This window comes from Mercenaria mercenaria, chromosome 16 (assembly GCF_021730395.1).
Source record: "Mercenaria mercenaria strain notata chromosome 16, MADL_Memer_1, whole genome shotgun sequence".
In the NCBI taxonomy this organism is placed as follows: Eukaryota; Metazoa; Mollusca; class Bivalvia; order Venerida; family Veneridae; genus Mercenaria; species Mercenaria mercenaria.
Genome location: NC_069376.1, coordinates 25,443,605 through 25,469,826, shown reverse-complemented (window position 1 = coordinate 25,469,826; position 26,222 = coordinate 25,443,605). Strand labels below are relative to the sequence as shown.

The window sequence follows — 26,222 nt, the reverse complement described above, 5'->3', positions numbered from 1 at the left end:
TATTTCCTACTATTATTCCTAATATTTCCTAATATTATATCCTAATATTTCCAAAATTATTTCCTAATATTATATCCTAATATTTCCTACTATTATTCCTAATATTTCCAAATATTATTTCCTAATACTATATCCTAATATTTCCTAATATTATTCCTAATATTTCCAAATATTATTTCTTAATATTTTTACCTTTTTTTCCAGACATTCCAAAGTCCATTCTAAGCCTGCTAAAGAACAAGATCTACCTGGTTACAAGTTTTGGCATCTGTTGTGAAATCTCTATAGTCAGTGGCTTTGTCGTATTCCTGCCAAAATATATCGAGACACAGTTCGGGACAAGTAAATCCGAAGCCTCTTTGTTCACAGGTAAGTTGAGATTGACCTTTACTTAGAATTAAGATTGACCTTTACTTAGAATTGAGAGAAAATTTGGTCTTTTGAGAACCAGACAAATTATTTACTTAAGTCTTAGCCTGCTAAATTTATAATATGGACTGGTCCATCATTCAGTTTGGGCAATGCCATTTATTGTTCGAAGGGGTGTTTACTGAAAATTTACGGACTGAATAGCAAACAGTGCAGACCATGATCAGCCTGCATGGATGTGCAGGCTGATCATGATCTACACGTGTCGCAAAGGCAGAATCATGTGCCGCCGGCAGGCTAAAAGTTAAACAGAAAAACCTTTATGGGATGGGAAAAATCTTGATGTAACTGAAAAAGAATGAATGTCTTGTGACAGCTTATTTAGACATTTCCACTAGCTTGCAATTTTCTCTTGCAAATAATATGTTCTTCTTGGTAGCAGAAAGTCCAGATTTAATGTTTTGAAGATGTTCAGGAGTTGAAGATTTTTTTTATATAATTCTGTCTGAAAATATAATGGTTACGTTTTTTTATACAAATATAATTACTTCTGTGGTTATTTTTAACTTGATAACCTTCGTTTTCATGGGAAGAATAAGGGTGAACGTGGGAAGGACGTGGGTGAATTGAGAGTGAATGTGGGTTAATGTCACAGGTTGAAATTCATTATAATTAAAGAAAGTTTGTATAGACCTGTGGAATATAGTTTTGATATTTTTATTCTAGATTTTGCAAAAATAGAAGACTGCGCCTTTGTGAAAGTGACACTTTTTTGCAATCTTTTATTACAAAATGGAGTTCTATAATGCAAATTATGGTTTTAATTTCAATGATATTTGTATTTTCCTATAATACGATTTCAGACTGCAGATTTGAAATGAGTCACACCATGAGAAAACTAACATAGTGCGTTTGAGACCAGCATGGATCCGGACCAGACTGCACATCCGCGCAGACTGGTCAGGATCCACACTGTTCGCTTTCAAAACCTATTGCAATTAGAGAAACTGTTAGTGAACAGCATGGATCCTGACCAGACTGCCCAGATGCACAGGCTGGTCTGGATCCATGTTGGTCGCAAATGCATTATGTTGGTTTTCTCATGGTACGCCTCATTTCATGTTGGTTGCTGTTAATATTAAAATGTTCTCATATTTTAATATCCCAGATATTAATATATTTATATTTTCAGTAGAACAGAAAGTTCATAGATATAATTTCTGCATTTTTTTTTAGGTTTTGGTTTTATCAATATCGCTCTTTTGCCACTGATCTAAATAGCACCCTTTGAAATAGACAGTTCATTTTACGAACTGGAAAGTAATCAAAAGCTATGAAGAGAATCTGATACTTCTGAAATTACCAAGATTATTTTATCAAAAAGATAAGGAAAAGAATTAATTGTCAATGATTTTTTTTTTCAATTCCACTTACAAATAAAACGACCATCGGTAGGCTTTCCTTTGTATGGTTTTGCCCAGTGATGAGTGAATGCTATTATTTCACTTCTCTGGACCGGACATTATCTGTCTATGGTTTAATACATATCAAAATCCTGACACTGCTGTATTCAATTTTATGTGCTATAATATTATGTACTCTGAATTATTTTTACAATTAACAGAACAAAACAAAATTGAACATCATGTGGCTATTTGATATCATAATGTTTCCAAGAATATCTAATCACTGTCACCAATATGCACATCAACCATTGTTTATTGCAGAATAAACAATGCTTGATTTCCTACTTTGTGTAATTGATATAATAATAATTATTATACAGTTATTGACTTAAGTTGATTGACCTCAACATAAGTCTATAATTATTGTTATATTGTATGCCCTTCTCAAATGCACTCATTTGACTGTCCATAGTTCATACATATAAGAAAAAGTGATATCACAAGAGTCATTATCACTTTTGCGGGTCAGTGTCGCTTTTTTTGCGGACCTGCGCCTGCACCCCTTTCAACCAATCAAATGAGCGCATTTGAGAAGGGTATATAATATTGCATTTATATACAGAGCTTGACTTTCTTTTTTGTTAAGCTGACAAAAAAACAAACAAACCCAGAGCCGTTTTAGAATGATGGTTTTATCATAATTTTTAATTGTCAACATTATGTGTGTATTTTTCAGGTGGAATTGCAATTCCTGGTGCTGTTTTTGGTGTGTTGATGGGAGGTTTTCTATTAAAAAGGTTTCAGATGGGACCTAAAGGTAATAAGAAAATACCGTTTTAGCTCTTGATAATATCAGTTATAATCATATAATTCATTCTTGTATTTGTTTGCTTTGTATCATTGAGTTTAAAGTCACATCAGAACAGTTTAGGTCATATGGCTGTTTTCAAGCGTTTGATGATGAAAGAAGATCCCAGATTGCCCTCATCCCCTCCTTCCCTCAAAGCTCCAGCCCCACCCCCTGAAGCCCCTCCTCCCAATGCATTATTTCAGGCAGAGGCACGTAACCAGGTAGAATAGAACCACTTAATTCTTCCTTCTGTATGCAGTATTGATAACTTTCCCACATTGAAGAATCATACACCACTTTATAGGTTTTGAACCCTCAGTGAAAAAGGGCAAATGCACATCAGATTTGAAGTCAGAAATCTTAATCACCATGGCTTCTGTCCGATTATTTCCTGTTTGTTAGATATTAGTACACTAAGGTCATGCTTGTTGCCAGCAGCCAAGCTTGGGTTTCTTTAGAATGTAAGAGAACTTGTAAGAAATTTTCTTACAATTTCAGAACATTTTTGAGTTTGAACATCTTTTCAAAAGGAAGCTAGGTCTGGTAAGATGGGCCAATTTTTAGCTCATCTGATTTTTTGAAAAAAAAAAAAGTTATTGTCATCACTTGATCGGCATTGGTGTTTGGCGATGCCTGGTTAAGTTTTATGTTTAGGTCAGCTTTTCTCCTAAACTATCAAAGCTATTGCTTTAAAACTTGCAACACTTGTTCACCATCAATAGCTGACTCTGTACAGCAAGAAACATAACTCCATCCTGCTTTTTGCAAGACTTATGGCCCCTTTTGGACTTAGAAAATCATGGGTAGGACAATATTTCTGTTATACAGAGACAAAAAAATCAGATGAGCGTCTGCACCCGCAAGGCGGTGCCCTTGTTTTTTGATGACAGCACCTCCAGTAAAATAGATTAAAATAGCCTGTGAATATCCCCATAAACTTGTTACATTTAGCTGCATATAATGTCTATTAGTAAGTGGAGTAGTCACAGAAAATTATTTAGCAAGATTTCTGGTATTTCAAATGTTATTGATTTGATGTAATAATTGACTTCTAATTGCGAAAAATCTCTCGTAACAAAATGACACAAGATGTCGTCTCATATTAGCTATACATTTGTTACAATCGGCCATAATCTGTTTTAAACCTCATATGGAATAATTACATTTTCTAAATAGTTCTAGAAAATCATTTTAAGCTTTAATTTGAAAGTTAATGAAAATGCCTGGAGACTTCAGTACCGGTATGTGCAAATGAACATTTAATCATTAGCCAGCTAAGTTTCTAAAATGGACTGGTCCATCATTCAATTTGAGCAGTACCATTTATTTTTTGAAGGGGTGTTCACTGAAAATTTACTGACTGAATAGCGAACAGTGCAGATCATGATCAGCCTGCATGGATGTTTTAAATTGGCATGGTCCTCTGAGAAAAAAAATATTGAAAACTCACACAGATACCTTTCCAGTAACAGAAATGAGACATATCAGTCTTTAGTTTCTAGTTAATAGCTTCTGTCTCCTAGACATAAAGACATCTTATATTTTGTAACAGACGCTTGCTCAAGGTCCCTGGAGTAATACAGTGTCTTTTGAAGTGATAGTATTAACTGTAATCTAATTTAGGCATGCTGTTAACATTATTCCTCATTTTGCTGAATCAGCAACTTCTGTTGATATAATTGAGAAACAATATATCTCAAACAGTGGTTTTGCCTTTGAATAAAATTGCTGTATTAAGCTCATATTTGAAGGAGATGTAATTGAGAAACAATATATCTCAAACAACTGGGTTTTGTCTTTGAATAAAATTGCTGTATTAAAAGTTCATATGCAAAGGAATTACATCACAAGAGTGCAGCCTGAGCATTATAGATATGTGCATCTGAATGACAAACAGTGATTTTATCTGAAAGAAAATCACTGTTTAATATATCTGAGCTGCACCATAAGAAAACCAACATAGTGCATTTGCGACACCAGCATGTATCCAGACTAGCCTGTGCAGGCTGGTCAGGATCTTTGCTGTTCGCAAACGGTTTCTCTAACTGAAATAGGCTTTGAAAGTGAACAGCATGAATCCTGACCAGACTGCATGGATGGGCAGGATGGTCTGGATACATGCTGGTCGCAAATGCACTATGTTGGTTTTCACATGGTGCGGCTCATATAATTATATTAAACATTGATTTTCTTTCGGATATAATTACTGTTTGTCATTCAGATGCGCATATTTATAATGCTCAGCCTACACCCTCGTGATATAATTCCTTCGCATATGATCTTAATACAGGAATTTTATTCATAGGCAAAACCATTGTTTGAGATTATATAGTTTCTCAATTACATCAGTGTAATTTCACAGAAGTTGCTGATTCAGCAAGATGAGGAATAATGTTAACAGCATGCCTAAATTAGATTACAGTTAATACTATTACTTCATCCGCGCAGTCTGGTCAGGATCCATGCTGTTCGCTAACGGTTTCTCTAACTGCAATAGGGGCAGGCTGGTCTGGATCCATGCTGGTCGCAAATACACTATGCTGGTTTTCTCACGGCGCGGCTCAGTTATTATATTATTTTAATTCTGTTACAATATCAAGGATTATTATCTACATCCTTGGCAACATTCACAATATATTTTCCTGTTTTATAACACATACCTTTTCATTACTGCCTGTAATGTTTAACACTAACAGAACAGTTGTAATAGGGATTTTGTTGCATAATAAAGTCGCAGTAACAATTTTCATTGGTGTAATATATTATTCAGAACAATTATTAACCGCCTCGGTAGCCTAGTGGTAGAGCGTCCGCTTCGAGTGCGGGAGGTCGTGGGTTCAATCCCCGGCCGCGTCATACCAAAGACGTAAAAAATGGTACTAGCAGCTTCCTCGCTTGGCGCTCAGCATTAAGGGGATAGTGCTAGGACTGGTCAGCCCGGTGTCAGTATAATGTGACTGGGTGGGGTATCATGCCACGTGTCTACGGCGTGATATTCTAGTGAGGCAGCACTATAAAGTTGGGCATTGTGCTCACTGCTACAAGTAGACACCGTCGTTTATATGACTGAAAAATTGTTGAAAAAGACGTTAAACCCGAACACACACACACAGAACAATTATTAAAAATATCATCCCACGTTTTCAGCTATTATCAAAAAAATTATCTCTTTTTATAATGTGATGTTACTCATCGCAGAGCTCACAGGATCTGTCTTCAGGGCACGTCCGGAAGTGATTGTCATGTATATTCAGGAGTCTGTAATTTATACAGGCACTCCAGGTCTGTGTTGTGTCACACTCTTTTATATGTATCATGTTTAAATATGTTTCAGTTTTCCCAGTTTAGACAAAATTTAATACCACATTCCGTCAGTGTTGGTGGCATTGTCGTTAGGGAAACAAATTGCGTTACTGTAAAATCACTTAATTTCGTGGGCATGAAAGTTCGTGGTTTTGGTAAAAATGGCAAATTCGTGGGGATATGAATTCGTGGATTTCAACTTTTGAACATAAAATGAATGGAAATTTTACTTGTTCGTTGGGGTTAAATTTCGTGGATTGACTCAACCACGAAATCCACGAAAATTAGTCTCCCACAAATATTAATGATTTCACAGTATGTAAGAATTGCCATGACAATGATTACATAAGAATATGTTAAAGAGCAATACCAGGTCATATTACACATTTTGTAAATATGTTACATACTTATAAGTGATCATACTGACTTGACTTAACACATAGCTGAGATTTTATAGTTTATTGTGACAGTACATAGTGATTTCCTATTTCCTAATCTCCATTTGTTTCATTGATTTTTATGCCCCCCTTCGAAGAAGGAGGGGTATATTGTTTTGCAGATGTCGGTCGGTCGGTCGGTATGTCGGTCGGTCGGTCGGTCGGTCGGTCGGAATGTAGACCAATCCGTTTCCGGATGATAACTCAAGAACGCTTGGGCCTAGGATCATGAAAGTTGATAGGGAGGTTGGTCATCACCAGCAGATGACCCCTATTGATTTTGAGGTCTGTATGTCAAAGGTCAAGGTCACAGTGACCCTGAATAGTAAAACGGTTTCCGGATGATAACTCAAGAACACTTGGGCCTAGGATCATGAAAGTTGATGTGGAGGTTGGTCATGACCAGCAGATGACCCCTATTGATTTTGAGGTTTGTATGTTAAAGGTCAAGGTCACAGTGACCCTGAACAGTGAAACGGTTTCCGGATGATAATTCAAGAACGCTTAGGCCTAGGGTCACGAAAACTGATAGGGAGGTTGGTCATGACCAGCAGATGACCCCTATTGATTTTGAGGTCAGTATGTCAAAGGTCAAGGTCACAGTGACCAGGAACAGTAAAATGGTTTCCGGGCAATAAATCAAGAACGCTTGGGCCTAGTATCAGGAAAATTGATAGTTAGGTTGGCCATGACCAGCAGATGACCCCTGTTGATTTTGAGGTCATTAGGTCAAAGGTCAATGTCACATTGGCCAGGAACAGTTAAACGATTTCTGATCTTCTTGTCCAAAACCATAGGGCCTAGGGCTTTGATATTTGGTATGTAGCAAAATCTAGTGGTCCACTACCAAGATTATTCAGATTATTTCCCTGGGGTCAAATATGGCCCCACCCTGGGGTTCACATGGTTTATATAGACTTATATAGGAAATTTTTTTGAAAAACCTCTTGTCCATAACCACAGGGCCTAGGGCTTTGATATTTTGTATATGACATCATCTAGTAGTCCTCTACTAAGATTGTTCAAATTATTCCCCTAGGGTCAAATATGGCTCCGCCCTGGGGGTCACATGGTTTACATAGACATATATAGGGAAAAACTTTGAAAATCTTCTTGTCCAAACCACAAAGACTATGGCTTATATATTTTGTAATGTAGCATCATCTAGTGGTTCTCAACCAAGTTTGTTCAAATTATCCCTCTAGGGTCAAATATGGCCCTGTCCCAGGGGTCACATTGTTCATATAGACTTATATAGGGAAAAACTTAGAATCTTCATGTCCATAACTTACATCATTCAAATTTGGACCACATATATAGTTTTGAGTGGCAAGATGAACATTGACATGAGTTGACCTTGATCTTGACCTAGTGACCTACTTTCACATTTCTGTAGCTACAGCCTTCAAATTTGGACCACATGCATAGGTCTGTGTGCTGAAACAAACTGACCTTGTTATTGACCTAGTGACCTACTTTCACACTTTTGAAGGTACAGGCTTCAAATTTGGACCACATGCAGAGGTTTTTGTTCCAAAATAAAATTTGACCTTGATTTTGACCTAATGACCTACTTTCACATTTCTCAAGCTGCAGCCTTCAAATTTGAACTACATGCATAGTTTTGTGTACCGAAATGAACTTTGATCTTGAGATTGACCTAGTGACCTACTTTCACATTTCTGAAGCTACAGGCTTCAAATTTGGACCGCATGCATATTTTTGTGTTCTGAATTGAAATTTGACATTGATTTTTACCTGTTACCTACTTTCACATTTCTCAAGCTACAGCCTCCAAATTTGAAGCACATGCATAGTTCTGTCTACCGAAATGAACTTTGACCTTGAAATTGATCTAGTGACCTACTTTCACATTTCTCAAGCCACAGCTTTCAAATTTGGACCACATACACATTGTTTTGTACCGAAATGAAATTTTACCTTGATTTTGACCTTGAGCTAGTCTTGAAATTTGGAACATTCAAAAATGGCTCAGTGGATGGCGCCAAGATCACTCTGTAATCTCTTGTTAGGTTAATAGGTTAAAGGTCAAGGTCAGATTAAACCAGAATGGTAGAACTTTTGTTTACAGTGAGCATATAATTTCTGTTCCTTGTGCAATTACTATATGCATCAAGGGGGGCATTTCGTGTTCGACGAGCTCTTGTTACATTAAATTTTGGTCATAGACACTTGATTACCTATCTAGAAATCTGATATCTTCCGGAGCACCTAAGGTAATAATTTGGAGAAAAGCGAGAATAAAAGTTTTTCTTGTACACTTGTAATTATATCCCCCCCATTTTGAGGAGACATATGCTTTTGTCAAAGTCATCAGTCTGTCATGTCCAGACAGTATCATTTTACTCCTTGAAGTTTGCTATTGATTTGTCACACATTTTTGACATTATGTAATTTGACCACATGCCAGACACAACTTTCAGCCATGTTGATTCAGTGTGTGCCAGAAATGAAGAGATTCAAATTTTGCACCAAATTACTATTTTGGATATTGTATTGCAGCTTAAGATAGTAGAGGCATCGGTGAGTCATACCATGAGAAAACCAACATAGTGCGTTTGCGACCAGCATGGATCCAGACCAGCCTGCACATCTGTGCAGTCTGGTCAGGATCCATGCTGTTCGCTAACAGTTTTTAGCTCGACTTCTCTAAGAAAATGTAGAGCTATTGTACTTGCCCCAAATTTATTTTGGATATTGTATTGCAGCTTAAGATAGTAGAGGCATCAGTGAGTCATACCATGAGAAAACCAACATAGTGCGTTTGTGACCAGCGTCGGCGTCATTGTTGGTTTAAGTTTTTGATAAAGTCAGTATCTCTGTTACTATCAAAGTTATTGACTTGAAACTTAAAATGGTTATTTACTATCAAAGTCTACACCAGGAGAAACAATCCCCATAACTCTGACTTGAATTTTGACAGAATTATGCCCCTTTTTAACTTAGAATTTTTGGTTAAAGTTTTAGATAAAGTCAAATATCTCTGTTACTATCAAAGCTATTGACTTGAAACTTAAAATAATTATTTACCATCAAAGTCTACACCAGGTGAAACACTGTTTTGAATTTTGACAGAATTATGCCCCTTTTAGCTCACCTGAGCACAAAGTACTCAAAGGTGAGCTTTTGTGATCGCCCTGTGTCCGTCATCCATCCGTCGTCCGTCCGTCGTCAACAATTTGACTGTTAACACTCTAGAGGTCACAATTTTGGCCCAATCTTAATGAAACTTGGTCAGAATGTTACTCTCAATAAAATCTTGGACGAGTTCGATATTGGGTCATCTGGAGTCAAAAACTAGATCACCAGGTCAAATCAAAGGAAAAGCTTGTTAACACTCTAAAGGTCACAATTTTGGCCCAACCTCAATGAAACTTGGTCAGAATGTTACTCTCAATAGAATCTTGGACAAGTTCGATATTGGGTCATCCGGGGTCAAAAACTAGGTCACCAGGTCAAATCAAAGGAAAAGCTGGTTAACACTCCAGAGGTCACAATTTTGGCCCAATCTTAATGAAACTTGATCAGAATGTTACCCTCAGTAAAATCTTGGGTGAGTTCGATATTGGGTCATCTTGGGTTAAAAACTAGGTCATCAGGTCAAATCAAAGGAAAAGCTTGTTAACACTCTAGAGGTCACAGTTTTGGCCCAATCTTAATGAAACTTAGTTAGAATGTAACCCTTAGTAAAATCTTGGATGAGTTCGATATTGGATCATCTGGGGTCAAACACTAGGTTACCAGTTAAAATCAAAGGAAAAGCTTGTTAACACTGTAGAGGCCACATTTATGCTGTATCTTCATGAAACTTGGTCAGAATGTTGATCTTTATGATCTTAAGGTCCAGTTTGAATCTGGGTCATGTACGGTCAAAAACTAGGTCACCAGGTCAAATCAAAGGAAAAGCTAGTTAACACTGTAGAGGCCACATTTATGTCTGATCTTAATGAAACTTGGTCAGAATGTTAAACTTGATATCTTTAGGTCAAGTTCAAATCTGGGTCAGGTGGGGTCAAAAACTAGGTCACTAGGTCAAATCAAAGGAAAAGCTTGTTAACACTCTAGAGGCCACATTTAAGACTGTATCTTCATGAAACTTAGTCAAAATGTTAATCTTGATGATCTTTAGGTCAAATTCGAATCTTGGTCATGTAGGGTCAAAAACTAGGTCACTAGGTCAAATCAAAGGAAAAGCTAGTTAACACTTTAGAGACCACATTTATGACCATATCTGAATGAAACTTGGTCAGAATGTTAATCTTGATGACCTTTAGGTCAATAGGTCAGGTGAGCGATACAGGGCCTTCAGGGCCCTCTTGTTAACTTAGAATTTTTGGTTAAAGTTTTTGATAAAGTCAAATATCTCTGTTACTGTCAAAGCTTTTGACTTGAAACTTAAAGTACTTGTTTACTATCAAAGTCTACACCAGGAAAAACAATCCCCATAACTCTCTGTTTGAATTTTGACAAAATTATGTCCCTTTTTAACTTAGAATTTTTTGTTTAAATTTTTGATAAAGTCATATATCTCTGTTACTATTTAAAGCTTTTGACTTGAAACTCAAAATAGTTATTTACTATCAAAGTCTACACCAGGAGACACAATTCCCATAACTCTGATTTGAATTTTGACAGAGTTATGTCCCTTTTTAACTTGGATTTTATTTTTACTGGCGAAGCTCTAATTCAGAGTCAAGCACTGAGAAAAGTCGAGCACGCTGTTTTACGGACAGCTCTTGTTCTAATTGCAATAGGCTTTGAAAGCGGACAGCATGAATCTGCAGACTGCGGGGATGCGCAGGCTGGTCTGGATCCATGCTGGTCACAAACCAACTATGTTGGTTTTCTCATGGCATTTTTCATATATGAAAGCTGTGCCAGTAATTACTGCTATCCAGTTGACACTTTATTGATTATTAACAGGACTGGTGCTATCCAGTTGACAATGTTGTTGATTATTAACAGGACTGGTGCAATTCATCTAACAATCTTGTTGACTTTTTTTTACAGGTGCAATCCAGTTGACAATCTTGTTAGATCTTTTGGCACTCATTGGATGTGGATTTTTCTTTTTCCTGGGGTGCGAAAATCTCAAAATTGCTGGTGCCACATTCCCATACTTTAACAGGTAAGTAACTTTCAGTTTTTTAAGTCCCAAGTGTGGCCTGAGCCAGGAATTTAATTCACATCAAAAACATTAAAGCTAGGAGACTATATCTGGTTGCTAAGACCTAGATAGAGAATCTTCTATAAGATCAGAGCAGGGAATCTTATTCTCTTTGATAAAATCGGAGCAAGAAATCTTATTCTACTCTCTCTGATAAGGTCAGAGCAAGAAATCTTATTCTACTCTCTCTGATAAGGTCAGAGCAAGGAATCTTATTCTCTCTGATAAGGTCAGAGCAAGGAATCTTACTCTCTCTGATAAGGTCAGAGCAAGGAATCTTACTCTGATAAGGTCAGAGCAAGGAATCTTACTCTCTATGATAAGGTCAGAGGAAGAAATCTTACTCTCTCTGATAAGGTCAGAGCAAAGAATCTTATTCTCTCTGATAAGGTTAGAGCAAGGAATCTTACTCTCTCTGATAAGGTCAGAGCAAGGAATCTTACTCTGATAAGGTCAGAGCAAAGAATCTTACTCTCTATGATAAGGTCAGAGCAAGGAATCTTACTCTCTCTGATAAGGTCAGAGCAAAGAATCAAATTCTCTTTGATAAGGTCAGAGCAAGGAATCTTATTCTCTCTGATAAGGTCAGAGCAAGGAATCTTACTCTCTCTGATAAGGTCAGAGCAAAGAATCTTACTCTCTATGATAAGGTCAGAGCAAGGAATCTTACTCTCTCTGATTAGGTCAGAGCAAAGAATCGAATTCTCTTTGATAAGGTCAGAGCAAGGAATCAGATTCTCTTTGATACAGTTTTCTTATTTGCATCAACACTGACAACACTTTCGCATGTTACACAAATTCCCACATTGTAATTTTTTTTAAATATGTTACGAAATGTTACGAAATTTGTTTGTTTCTCTCAAAGTTCAAACAATTAATAATTGTTTCCTCCCAGGGACTTATTTTTTTTTGAACACTGAACATTATCTTCCAAACTTCAATAAATTTTATTCATTTTCTAAATAATTGTAATATCATTCAGTGTTTAAATTGATGCTGCGTTTCACAAAGAGATGTTTCTGTACTGTAGAATGAGATTAAAGTGCCATATTGCTTGTCACAGGAGACTTAGAAGTACAAATTACAAGAGGAGCGAGTGTTCACAACATTTTCAGGGAGAATTTTAATTCCTCAGATACGGCTGTTTGAAATTCTAGTAATGGCTTTAGCGCAGGTTAAATGAGAATGAATTAGGAAATTTGAGATTACCAAATTGCAGCTTTGCATGTCAATACCAGGCGGATCAACCATTTCTGACAGTTTGATGTAGTAAATAATAGTTCATTCTTGCATTCTGTAACATTATATTTGTGTGAAGACAATGAATATGTCATATACTCATCTAAAGGTCGTATAAAAAATGCCACTTTGTAAGAACAGAGTTATGGCCCTTGACTTAGTGAAAAAATTACAAGTTTTTGTCTCATCAGGGCTCCAGATAATTTTTTTGGCCTATGAGTATTTACTCATCATAATTTTTGTGAATGAGTAAAATGGTAAAATCTAAAATTTACTAGGAGTAATTTTACTCCTGAAAATTTGTAAATGTGAAAAAAAACAAAAACAGAAATCGGTTTTATAACATATTTATTGGGTGTAACACCCATGAATTTGTTTGCTGTTTAGTTTCAACAGCATTCAGGTGTTTGCTTTTTTTCTCCCTTGGTTTAAAACACTCCGAATTCAGTAGAGTATTCAATACACCTTTAAATATGTTTTGGGGATCATTTTTGATGGTTTGAAAATGCGTAGTGTTTGTTCACTTTTTACATTCTTAGAAAGACACATTTTATTGTTTACTCCACACCGGAAGTTGATATTTTAAATCGACACCGCTTTAAAAAACACTACCCTACCATCTATATTGTTTCCCAACTATTTGATTTACACCCGCATTGATTGTATAATATGTTTAACTAAGTTTTATAGAGTACCATTCAATGTGTGTGTACGTTCTATGTGGGAAAAATTAATGCCGACCGTGCTCTGTTACATAAAGCATTTAGACGATTCAGATTTTGTTTACGCTAGTAAAAAGTCATTGCGGGCGTTTCTGTAATTTCTTATACGTTTTTATACGCTAAAAAATTGACAGACATGCGTATATGCATTATTTCAAAGTGTAATTTACGCTAATACGCATCTTATCTGGAGCCCTGCTCATGCGTTTCAGAATGTACTTGACCTAGAGTCATGAAACATTAGAGGATTGTTATATAGCATGTGAAATAGTGCACCTGGTATTCTCTTTGGGATTTCACTCAGCCAGGCCAGAGTTATTGTCCTTCACTTAGTGAAATGAATATGCATATATATAGTGCTTAAAGTGTTGCATATATCTTGAAAATCATTTCACATAGAGTCATGAAACCAAGTGCAGTGACAGAAGTGGGGGCACCTGTGTCCTATGGACACACATCTAGTTATGATAATAGTCAGTTTGGTTTTGTATGTGCAAGTGAAATGGGAAGTATTATGTGGTCACCTCGCACAATTGCTTTCTTGAACAATTCTTCTCCAATGTTCACCACACTTGGTTACAATGTTTATGTACATAGTATCTCGGCAAAGTTTGATAACCAGCTGGATCCTCCTTGTCTCTTTCTAGTTGACAATGTCTAATCTCTGAATATTTCTTTTCCAACATTCATCAAACTTGGTAGCAGTGCTTATAGGCATAATATCTCTACAAAGTTTGATAAGCAGCCATTTAGTTCCTGTCGCCCTAGTGTTCTGAATCAGAATGTATATGATATAGTGCTTGTATGTGTCATTGAGAGAGTTTGTTAATGTTTAGAAAAAGTCATACTAAAGAGTAATGGCCCTTGACCTAATTAAGAATGGCAAAAATTGGCGGTTTTCTTATCCAGTGTCCACCAGACTTAGAGTATTTTAAAAGTCAAAAGTAACTTGCTGTAATTGGTGTATATTGTAACAGTTTGGACAATCTTTTCCTATTTTCTATAAAAAGAACAATTTGTCTTGATATTTATTGACAAACAGGTAAGCTGTTGCTTTTGCATATGTTTAGTGTATTATGGTAAATGGATTTTGATATAAAAAATATTTTTTTTCTATTTTTTGCAGAGTTCTGGGGACAATTTAGTGGAAGACATTATGATATTTGAAGCAATTTGACGTCCACATGTAACATGTATTGCGATTGTCTAAACAATGACTTGACCTATCTGTGGATATAAACGGATTGACCCCTACTTCTCACCATGTCCCCCATGCACGGATGCACACTGTTTTAAACACCAATGAAGCTCCCCGCTCATGAATCAGAAAAAATAGGGTAAAATGAAATAACGTTATTTTGTTGTTGCTTGTGGGCGTTTATCTTCACACAACACAATTATATCATCATATTTTTTGATGAACTTGCTAACTGTTGATGGTGATTATGTCTACTTAATGAGGTGCCCGTTCGCCCTCATGCATTATTTGTTCCTTCATCAATGGCACGCACCAGGGTACTACCACGGACCTTGCGGAAGCGAGCTTGGTGGCTCCCATATTAACCCAAGTGAGGCTCGAACCTACATTATGTGAGGGGCAAGCTTGATTCGAACGTGCAGCGCCCTTAACCAATTGAACACAGATGGCTCGTACAATTTGTTCTTACTATTGTTTCTTTTAAAAATGAAATATTTTTGCCTAAAATTACTTGCTACTCCTGTGCTGTTTCATTAATCATTCATGAAATTCATTATCTTTTTGTGTGGAACTTTTTTCATTTGCTTGACTATTCGAGAGAATAGGGGGAAACTATTCGCCCCCCCTGGCATCGGCCCCCATGCGCTTGTGTGCTTCTAGCCAGTCTTGCCCTGTGAGCGTCACAAAAATGTTAAAGATTGTGCAACCACCCCCAATAGTTCAAAGTCCATGGAGATATTTGCTGTATTTTTTTGCATACTTCGTTTACATCAGACCCCAGTCCTGTAAAATTGGAGGTAAGACAACTCTATTCAACGTTTTGGCCTGAATTATCGGCCCCTTTTTTGACTTAAATATGCTTTTGGTTATGGTTTAGTTTTACTCTGTGCTTTGATTATATATCTATTGCTCTCGAGAATAGTCCTGCGCTCTGGACCACTGACAGCTCTTGTTTATGGAAAATTTGTTTTATCAATGTACATAAATTAAATTTCCCATCAAATATTGTGATATTCAAGTTATTTCTATTTATAAACCTTCAGATCTTTGAATGTGTCCCAAAATTTAGCCTTTTCAGTCATTAACACAAAACATTGTTGACCATGAAATTTGGATAGTTCCATGGTATTTCTTCACATTTTCAAAACTTTAAAATTTGCTTCATACAAGAATGAATGGAACACTAACGAAACACGATCGATATTTGTTCATTATTGAATTAAAGAAGAATTCACCTGCACAAAATTATCTTAACCATAATTGTTTAATTAGCCTTAATGGCCTTATTTAATAAAGCCTCTTAAAGTATTGATGTCTCTACAATTTGGTTGTTTAAGTTTTGCAGCCATGCAATTAAATTTCTTGACAGTTTTAAAAGATTCTGCACTGAAGTTTGAGCAAGGTTGTTTCCTGATCACTTATGAAAAAATATTTAAGGTGGTTCTGCATGTTCATATCTAAATTTTTTTCTTCAATGAATGAATTTTGATGGAAGTATAAGTTTTCAAAAACATAAAAGATATTACTAAGAATATTTGGCCAAAGATAGGTAGGGTGTTTGATTTTTTTGCCTAGACGGGTATGAAAATAGGTATTTACCCCAACTAAATTTTTTTTACCCCAATTAGATTTTTGTACAGGAAGTGAAATGAGGGAAAATCACAGTTTTGGTTACTGAAAAGTTCTGTAAATACTAGTAATTTTAATAATAACTTCTCAAAGTTGTTAAATTGAATTATATTTTATTATCTTTGTTTTTGGTTAGATAAAATGTGGAAAGGCCCCATGTGCTTAATTTTTGAGCATAGTTGCCCATCAATGTAGAGTTCCTGTTAATTTCATGTTGATCTTTATGACCCAGTTTTTGGACTTCTTCCATGTTGTCTTAAGTTTTCTGATTCCTTTGTTTAATTCTAAAGAATGATAGAGACATTGCCTGAGTGTTATCAATATAAAACAAATGTGCCGCGCCATGAGAAAACCAACATAGGGGCTTTGCAACCAGCATGGATCAAGACCTGCGTGTTGCATACGCGCCAGTCTGGTTCAGGATCCATGCTCTGTTTGGATTTTAAAGCCAATTTGTTTTAATGAGTTTACCATGTGCGAAACCAGCATGGATTCTGACCTCGGTCGGGAGTTCATGCTGCGGTCGCAAATCCCACTTGTTGGTTTTCTCATGGCACTGGCTCATATACAACTGGGTACCATTAATAATGTAGTTTGATTTTTAAGTTGAAATACACTGGATCTAAGCTCTTATTCTATGTTTCATTGGATAAATGATTGTTACGCATCTCCTCATCATTTCTCGTGTTTGAGATGTGCAGAACCTTCCTTAAAACATCTTCTAATTTCATTCAAAATGCATAAACAATTGAATTTTGTACAATGCATTAAGAACAAATTAAGGAATGTCACTTGCAGAAGAAGCCTTTGTGCTGAAAATGCTTCTTCTACACCACTTATTTAATGCGACATATATTCGTACGTTATTTCGGTTCTAACTGGAAGATAGCGGTATACAAAACCAGGTGTTCTTTATTTGGAGGAATAACAATAAAATTTCATGGAATGCTGTCTTAAAGGTAAATGAATTTTCATCCACATTGTTTAAATTTCCCAGAATTCAAGCGAAGCTAGATATAGTAAAAAAATTAGAATATTGATTCTGGGACAGTGGCGGAAGTTTTCATAGGTCTGAAGGAGTGTAATAATTGATTTATCTAGAGGAGAATAAATAGTTTGCAGTATTCTATTTATTATTGTCTTGGGATTTATTTGGGGTTTCAGATCTTCACCGGTGTTCCTTGTATCCGTTTGGTGATATATAGAATCTGACACGTGAGTCTTGTCTCATTGGCATCAGTGGTCCATGCACCAATCCACTTGTTAAAAACCTTCTTACCATTCCTCTTTCATACGTGTGGTCATGACTTTTTGTACGTGGATGGTACAACAAATGACTATTTAATGGTAAACCCTCAGGTGAGTTGATTTATGCAACTGGTAACAAATGGGCCTAGTTTTTTAATGGTTACCCTCAGCGTGTGGTGTGTTATGCTGGCTGGGTACACAAAATGCCATATATTAATGGTTACCCTCAGCGTTGATTTTGATTTATGCAAATGGTTCACAAATGCCTGATTAATGGTAACCCTCAGCGTGAGAGTTGATTTATGCTGCTGGTACACAAATGCCTATAATTAATGGTAACCCTCAGGTGGAGTCGTGATTTATGGCAAATGGTACAAAAATGCCTTTATTAAATGGTTACCCTCATGGTGAGCTTGATTTTGCGCTGGTACACGTGTAGTATCCCTCTGGTATTTAGGCAGAATTACTTGCCGCCAGCAAGGCTAAAGGTTATTAAAAACCATGATGGCTAATTTGTTGTGGCTTGAACATGTCTCTTGCTCTATCATGAAAAATTTCTGATTATTTAATAGACTTGTTTTAGACCCACCAGCATGTGGAGCAGAGGATCTAGAGCACATTTTAATTTTTGGTGCTTTTATATTATTAGCGCTTCAAGTTTTAGGCCTTTTTTTCTATAGAAATAAATCAGTTTTTGACATACCCACACCCCAGACCAATATTTTTTTTTTTTTTTTTAACCTTCTTCTGATGCCAGGATATTTTATAATCCACAAAAGTGAGGCATATAGAAAATTGTATTGTTCACCATACATTATATGCTTCCGTCCATAGTGTCTTCAACTATAACTCTCAAAGAATTCAGTTGAGCCTTGTTTGATAACTTTAATCAAGATGTGGACGACATGATAAGGGAACATGGGGGCATTACATATTAAAGGTCAGTTTTATCTCATAAATCGGTTAAAGAGTCACCCCCCCACCCCCTCCACACCAGGCCCTAATTTCACAAAAAAAAGCCGTAATTGCTTAGCTATGCCCTGTTATTTCTGATGCGTGTTTTTGACATTTATGTGACTGTCGTTAATGTTTGTCTTTTTTCATCGGTATCAGAACCGTATTTGACCATTTTTAGATCAAGAAACAACAATTCTGAATTTATCCGAAAATGAAGTATAGAAATAAGAAAATATTCTTAAGCAAGAGATTTTTAAGTTTGTTATATCAGCTTAAATGGAAATATCTGAGTTTTGTATCTGAAATACAGTACTTGCAGACAATACTACCTTACCATAGTATAATTTAGCTATTTAAAAGACGCTGTTATAGAAAAAGTCAGTATTAAATAACATTAACTTAAGCAATAGCCATGGTACAGAAAAAAACCCAAAAAAACAGACAACTATGTTAATTTTGTTTTTTCGCGGAAAGTGGGGCCAGGGCTCCCTGAACACTAACCCTGACCCATAGGCAGGGGCCATTCCACTTCTGGCGGTCAATTATCTCTGACTGGTGTTCTTTTTGGAACTTAGTGGTACACTATAGCATGTCTTACAGGATTCAAGCTAACTTACTGTTTATGTTCAACGAGACTGTAGCGTTAAATCTTTATTTTACAATTGAAGGTCAGTTAGACCGAGGTGGAGAGATGTTGTGCCCTGGGTAGGCAGTTTGTGATTATGTTGAGGGTTGGGATCGTGTATGGGTCGTGGTTTGTTTAGACTGGTATTTTGAAGGAGTTGTAGACAAACATGCTGTCAAGTGTGCTAATTTACGAGAGGTCCAACTTGCAGCTTCAGGCCGGCTTCAAGGAATGCATAATAATATTCAACAGATATTTCTTCATGTCAACTGTGGTCGGGAAGGGTTTGCCCTTTTAACCCTCACTAGCGGGAAATCTTGGGTCGACAGTAAATTGGGGTCGGACGTCACTTGTCCTGTCGTGTCACATTTTTTATGGAAAACAAAGCCCTACATGGTCTTGTTAAATATAGGATTCTATTTATTAAGGTTAAATAAATTAGGTTGATAGCAGCAAATATTGCAGCATACTTATAAATTATCATCGGACCGAATAGATACACCATATTCCTATAAAGATTAGATAAAAATTTTTTAGATAGTTGAAACCTCAGGGATATAGAATTCCTAAGGGGACTCGACGTGTTTTTACTTTGAAGATATCTGAAACAAGACTTAAGAAATGATATTTGCATGCTTGTATTTTTGTACGGATGGGATTTGAAAATGTCTTCGATGGTTTTGAAGATAATTAAGTGGGTGGTCTGTGATACGAAAAGTTTAATATATTACATGTAGTTATATATATTATTTTTGGGATTACACTAAGTGTTGCTAAAGTGGTGATATTAAGACTTTTGGGTGAAAGTATTTTTCTAGCTCAATCTTTTGAAAAAAAATAATAATGTACACGCTATTGCACTAGCCAAGCGTTGGCGCTGCCATCGCCAAGGTTTATGTTTTTGATAAAAGTCAAATATGTCGGTTACTATCAAAGCTTGTGACTTGGTAAACTTTAAAAAACGTGTTATTTTCTATCAAAATCGACAATCAGGAGAACAATCCCATAACTCTGATGTGTATTTTGACAGAGCTTTGTACCTTTTTCTTTTTTGTTTTTAACGTAGAATTTTTTGGTTAAAAGAATTTTATTGGCCAAAGCTCTTATTCAGGAGTTAAAGCACTGAGTAAAAGTAGTGCTTGCTGTCTTACGGACAGCCCTTGTGTTCAGTATTATCCCGTGTACAGCAGCATTTGATGAATTATGAGATACCATAAAAATAATTTTCTAAAGATCAATATTTTGACTTTTCATCTATTTTGTGATGTTTTTTTGCTTGGCCTTGCATTGGGCATAAATGAATTATGGCATTTTGTTTACAATTTAGAGGTATAAATGGACATTTTTAATGGCACATAACTGTCAAATTTACATCAAAAGAATATTCTTGTTAATGGTATTTGATAAATGTACGACGTACAGTAGTACATTGATGTCCTCTCTAGTACATGTGGGAAACATCTTTTCATAAATTGTTTGCAACATTTTGAGACAATTGTGAAATCCCTCTTACCAGTTAAACACACAGATAGACTTAAAAATGTTAATAAATATTTTTTTGTCTGAAAGTTTAACGGTATTGGATGGAGCATTGAGATTTCTTACATTTATGGTACGTTGATTTGTGATACTGGTGTAGCTAATATAAGTAAACCTGTATAATCCACCATTGCACATTCATACCAGCACTGCCTTGTGGTTTTTTCAGCTTATATTCCTGCCCCATTGGTGGTGTAGGACATATCTTTGATACAGCATTTCGTTTTAGGGAAAGCGAGAGAAATGTGGTTGGAAATGGCTCCTGTTCTGTTATATAACATTGAAATGTTTCAAGACACAGATATGGTGGTATGTATGATTCAACTTTCTTGAAATGTGCAGTGGTGCTTCTCTAAATCCCATATTTCTAGTATAACCATCCACTGGAAATCCCTAGGAAATCCTTTGGTGTGAATCCTTAGAAATAACCTCCTTTAATCTCTAGAATTCCCTTCTTAAGAATCCCTGGAAGCTCCTACTGTCCTGCAGCGGGGCATTTCTTGGAAACCCCTTTCACCAGAATTCCTAGAAAACCCCTCCTGTGGATTTCCTAGAAAGCCTCCAGCAGACTTCCCTAGTAACACCACCAGCATTAATCATAAAAGGCCCGTTAGCAGAATTTCTAGAATACCCTCATGGAAATACCCAGAAAGTCCTTGGTCGTGAATTATGAGTGCCCTTTATCTACTAGGATACTGTCTTAAACTGGAAAGCCCAAAATCTTTAACTCTAGTGAGTCGGCAGGAAAACAGGATGATTTATTAAGTTATAATTAGGGCCACCATGTATAAAATATATCTACTGTTCTCGCCTGTGTTACGGGGTTGGGCAGGCGCCCAAACTCGTACGAGTGATAAAGCCAGTTAAATTTCATATTTAAAAGTTAGTGACATATGCAGAAATCAATTTACGCTGAGTTGTGTCATATGTTATTTGGACTATGTGAATTTAATATTTAGGTATGGACCGGTAATAATTGGTGGTTTCCGTCCTCTGTGTGATTATGCTATTTCATATTTTATTTTGGTATACTTCTGGCATAAAAGAAAATGGTTTTTTTTCATAATTGCCAGAGAATGTCTTTGAAATTATAAGAGAACCATCTTTGAAGGGAAGAAAATTGCAGCAGTTATTATGTGTCCAATATATCGATGGCAACTCCAATTTGAAGCGCTTAACCTCCTACTTTTCTTGCGTCACCTTTCTTTTGATTGCTTTATGTTTGAAGTTCCTGTTTGAAAAATGAAAAAGTGATGTTAGTACTGTTTTATTTATAGTACATGTAGAAATGTTTTGTTGTTTCAGGTACATCTGCAGTGCTGTAGTTGGGTTCGGAGGCGCTCTTAATTTGTTTTGTACCCATGGATTTGGTTTCGTCGCAGAATTGAATGAGAAAAAGACAAGCATAACAAAGGGTCGATGTGTAAGTAGTATATTTATAGTTATTTTACTGCGACTTGTTGGCATTAAAGTTTGTAAAATTTAAGTTCTCTGATTGGTTTTAAAATTCATATGGTTAAGGGGGGGCCTTTATGGCCTGAGTGGTTCACCAAGTGCTGACTTTTAAAATACTTGGCTTAAGTTTTATGAATTCCAGAAAGGCAATGTTGTAATCAATCTTTTTTAGTCGGAGCCCACTGTATAGCTCAATGGGGAGAGTGCAGATTTATGTATCGCGATGTCACAGATGAGTTTGATTCCCGGGGCAAGACCGTTTTGTTCTCTGTGGTGATTGATGCAAGACTTGTGCCTATCAAATTTTTTTTTGCTCCTCTAGGATTCATGTGGGAAAGTGAAAGTTGTTTCATATTAACTAAAATACTGTTGAAAAATTGATTATTAATTAACCCCTAACAAAAATCAAAATTTTTTATTAGATTCTTTTTTGTCAGGAGCTATCAGTCTCTTAGCCCGTGTAAATGTGCCTTTGAGTCGCCTGCTTGTATTCTAGCCATTCTTCCTTCAGTATGAAAAGCCAGGTAAGTTACCTTTTGATCAATGCCTATGCAAATTTTAACCCAGAAAGAAAAAGACATGAAAAGTAGCCTTTGGTTATAAAACCTTTTTTAGCATATGATTTTTTCCTTTAGTGTAGTCGATCGAAATAGAAAATGGTAAAGTAGTATAACATTTGTCGATGCTATAAACTGAAATGAGGAGACCCATAAATATTACATAAATATTCAGTATTTACTGTTAACTTCTTCTGGTTGGTTGAAATGATGAACTCAGTGGGATCCATAAAACCAATATGGAATCTGACCAGTAAGCCAGTGTCTAAAATCTCAGGGAAGGTCACTCTGCAAGCAGGGATCAAAGCGTCCTGATGACTCACGATAGAGGCAGAAGCAATAGTAGAGTGCAGATTCCACATAACTACAGATTTAGGATCCAGCACGAACTTTGACTTTGATGGCCTCAAGAACAGGTTGTCTCAGGGATGGCTAGTCAGTTAAAGAGAGACAAAACCAGGGAATCTTAACTGTGAATTTGTAGAATTTGTCCTGGCTGGGTTTTGTTCCTAGAAAAAATATTCAAGAATAAATTTCTTAATGTTTTGCAAGTTAATAAATTAGAAGTTTATTTTCATCATAAATTTGTTCAAGAAGGATATTTGAAACTTTGTGGGGAGATTAAAATGAAGAAATGAAGAAGAAAAAAACTTCCAGTAAGAAGAATTAGTAAATAGATGTTAGTCTCCAGATTTGTCATTTGAAATATCTGGAATTTGTATTATATGCGCAAAAACCCGAGTTGTACCACAAAAATTCATTTACTTTGAAAAATGTCTATTTTGGGTTTAGCCCAAATCTATATGGAAATGTCAAATTGAACAGTGTGATTGTACATTTTTGTATATGTTTTGCCTGAAAACTTGTGATGTCTATTTTATTAGTTGTATATAAAGATACTTATATATGATATTGTGTGATACATAATATATAATGAAAAACTCATTTGCCACTCACAGTTCTTTTAGATATTAGGTTTAGTTCTAGTGTTATACAAAGAACAGAACAGAAACCTGTTCTATTCTGTTCTGTTCTTGGTGAATGATCTTTGTTTATTATAATGTTTCTATGTTCTAGTTACATGTTTGATACTCTGTGTATTTACCCAACAGGCTTCTGGATGGCCGTGGTTCTACCCAAATGTGTTTGTCCCGAAATAGCTTGTTGAAAAGGGATGCCAGTTGTCCCAGATGCTTGCCACGAGAGTGAAATAATTTCAATGAGGGTCTTTAACTTATGTTAAAGCTGAAAAATTTGCCCTCCAACACACCTGTATTACTAAAACTGTGTCAATGTTAATTTGAAATGATTACAAATCAATAATTATAATGTCAATCAATATTTTAGGGATCTATCTTTAAAAAAATTTTTAAAGTGCAATAAAAATACCCATCTTATTTTAACAGTATTTGGGCCAGTATATTTGATAGTTGCCACGTAACAGTAAATAGGCAACTATTAAACCCATTAAGTGACGGAATCGCATGGTCAGAATGTTAATTTTAAGGCTAAAAAGAAATTAGTCAGCTCAGAAACGTTGATGTAATTCAGGGTAAGTTGTAGTTATAAATGTTCCTTTGAAATTTCCTGCAGGAAATGGTTTTATTTGGATTTAAACATAGTTTTGTGAGTTGCTTTTTTTAAATTTGTAACAAACATTTTAGTTTAGAGTATTAGGTTTATTTTGATAGAGTTTTTTCATTACTTTTTTTTTTTTATAGTGTTTTCCTCTAAATCCTTTTTCATGTATTAATTAACCATATCCATTCAAATCCTTCCAATATAATAAAAAGGACCACTTTGCTCTACTTAGAATTTGGTAAATGTACATGTGGGTACATACAAATGATATATATTGTCCTTTTTAAAACAATATGCTGTTGAAATTTTGTGTGATAATTTTCTATAATATTATGTTACTGTTCATATTGTTCCCCTCATTTGTTTCTCACATTTGGTGGAAAATAAGCTCGTTGCCTAACTTCTAAATGTAAGCATTATGTCAGGCTATAAATATAGTGGGCTAGATGCCTATATTGGAAGGAAAATTGCGTTCTTAATGCCTTTACAGATGCAATTTTGTGTTCTGATGGCTGTGTACGGACCAATTTAGTGTATCAATGTCGGTATAGATACCAATATATGCTAAACCTTCCTTAATGTAGCTTAACCCACGGCAAATGTATAACACAAATGCGGATAATGTCAGATTTTTCTTTGCTTTATGTCTCAGACTGGTAAATATAGGGTTTCTGATGATGCTAAATTGGAACGAAATAATGTTCTAATGCTGTATATTATTGTGTTCTGATGGCTATGTAGGTACAAGTTTAGTGTACCAATGCCAGTACAATATAGTGTTCTCTTTCCTGTATAGATAAAATATAGTGTTCTAATGCCAATATACAAATACATACATTGTCTTAATTGACAAAGGCAAGCTCTCTCTTTGTCAGCTACCGCTTAGCCATCATTGTGCGGTTATAGTTCGGATTTGTTAATTAAATACAAGAATTCTTTCTGTACAAAATTTATCCACATTTGGGAAGATGGTATTGGGGCATATTGGCTACAATGGAAATTATTTGTTCATGTTTTATAAGATTATTCCACCATCACATTTTAATTAGATATTCAGATATTCAAAAAACCGCGTATCATTCTAGAATCCTTCTGACCTGTACCCTTATTTCCAAGGGTAAGTGTTGTACATGAATGATATTTTGTAAAGTAAGGAAGAAATTATTATACAATCTGAAGGAGAAGAAAAACAGACGCTAAAGTGTGAAATATTTCTATGAGGAGATATGATATATGTATATGACTAAAATTTAAGACTCTTGTAGCACATGCCGGAATGAAGAAAAACCAACATTTTTGGAGTTTGCGACCAAACATGGGATCCTGAGCAGCCTGCGCAATTTGCGCATCAGTCTGGTCAGGATCTTTGCTGTTCGCTTTTGAAGCCTATAGTCAAGTAGAGAGTAAAAGAAAGAAACCCCATTAGCGAACCAGCATGGATCCTGACCAGAGACTGCGCAGATAGCGCTGGCTTGTCTTGAATCTATGCTGGTTGCAATTCCCACCATGTTGGTTTTCTCATGACATGGTTCTTATACAGAATAGAAATTAGTTTGATATACTGTAGTTGAATTGCTTGAAGTACTTTTTCAGGGGAAAAAGATTTTCTACCTTGGCATCAGTTATGACATTAAGGAACTGCTGTTATTTGTCTCATTTTCAATGAGTGTTTTGACAGTAGGCAAAAGTGCCCTTAACAGGTATTAAATGCCCACTGTTTTGCATGGCAAGAACACATACATATTTCTTTCCCGTACATCACATAATAATTATTGAAACAAGTTTGAGAGGAAATGAGTACTTTAGAACTAAATATTCTTTTTTTATTTAACTTTTTATATAATAGATTTAGGCGTGTCTGTTTTTTTGTTTCCATCATGCTGCAGAAATCATGGGGATGGATTAGGTTTGTTGGCCAT

The 26,222-nt window shown here is 35.8% G+C and overlaps 1 protein-coding gene across 1 annotated transcript in view; it reads left to right on the top strand.

Annotated features, from left to right (window-relative positions):
- The window catches only part of LOC123540805 (solute carrier organic anion transporter family member 5A1-like), a 57,523-nt gene extending 33,756 nt beyond the window's left edge, over positions 1–23,767 (top strand). The window contains exons 4-9 of the mRNA XM_053525815.1: positions 205–369; positions 2,512–2,592; positions 11,397–11,514; positions 22,016–22,133; positions 22,662–22,689; positions 23,682–23,767. Coding sequence (XP_053381790.1) covers positions 205–369; positions 2,512–2,592; positions 11,397–11,514; positions 22,016–22,133; positions 22,662–22,689; positions 23,682–23,767 — 596 coding nt within the window. The remainder of the gene's footprint in view (positions 1–204; positions 370–2,511; positions 2,593–11,396; positions 11,515–22,015; positions 22,134–22,661; positions 22,690–23,681) is intronic.
- The last annotated feature ends 2,455 nt before the right edge of the window (positions 23,768–26,222 follow it).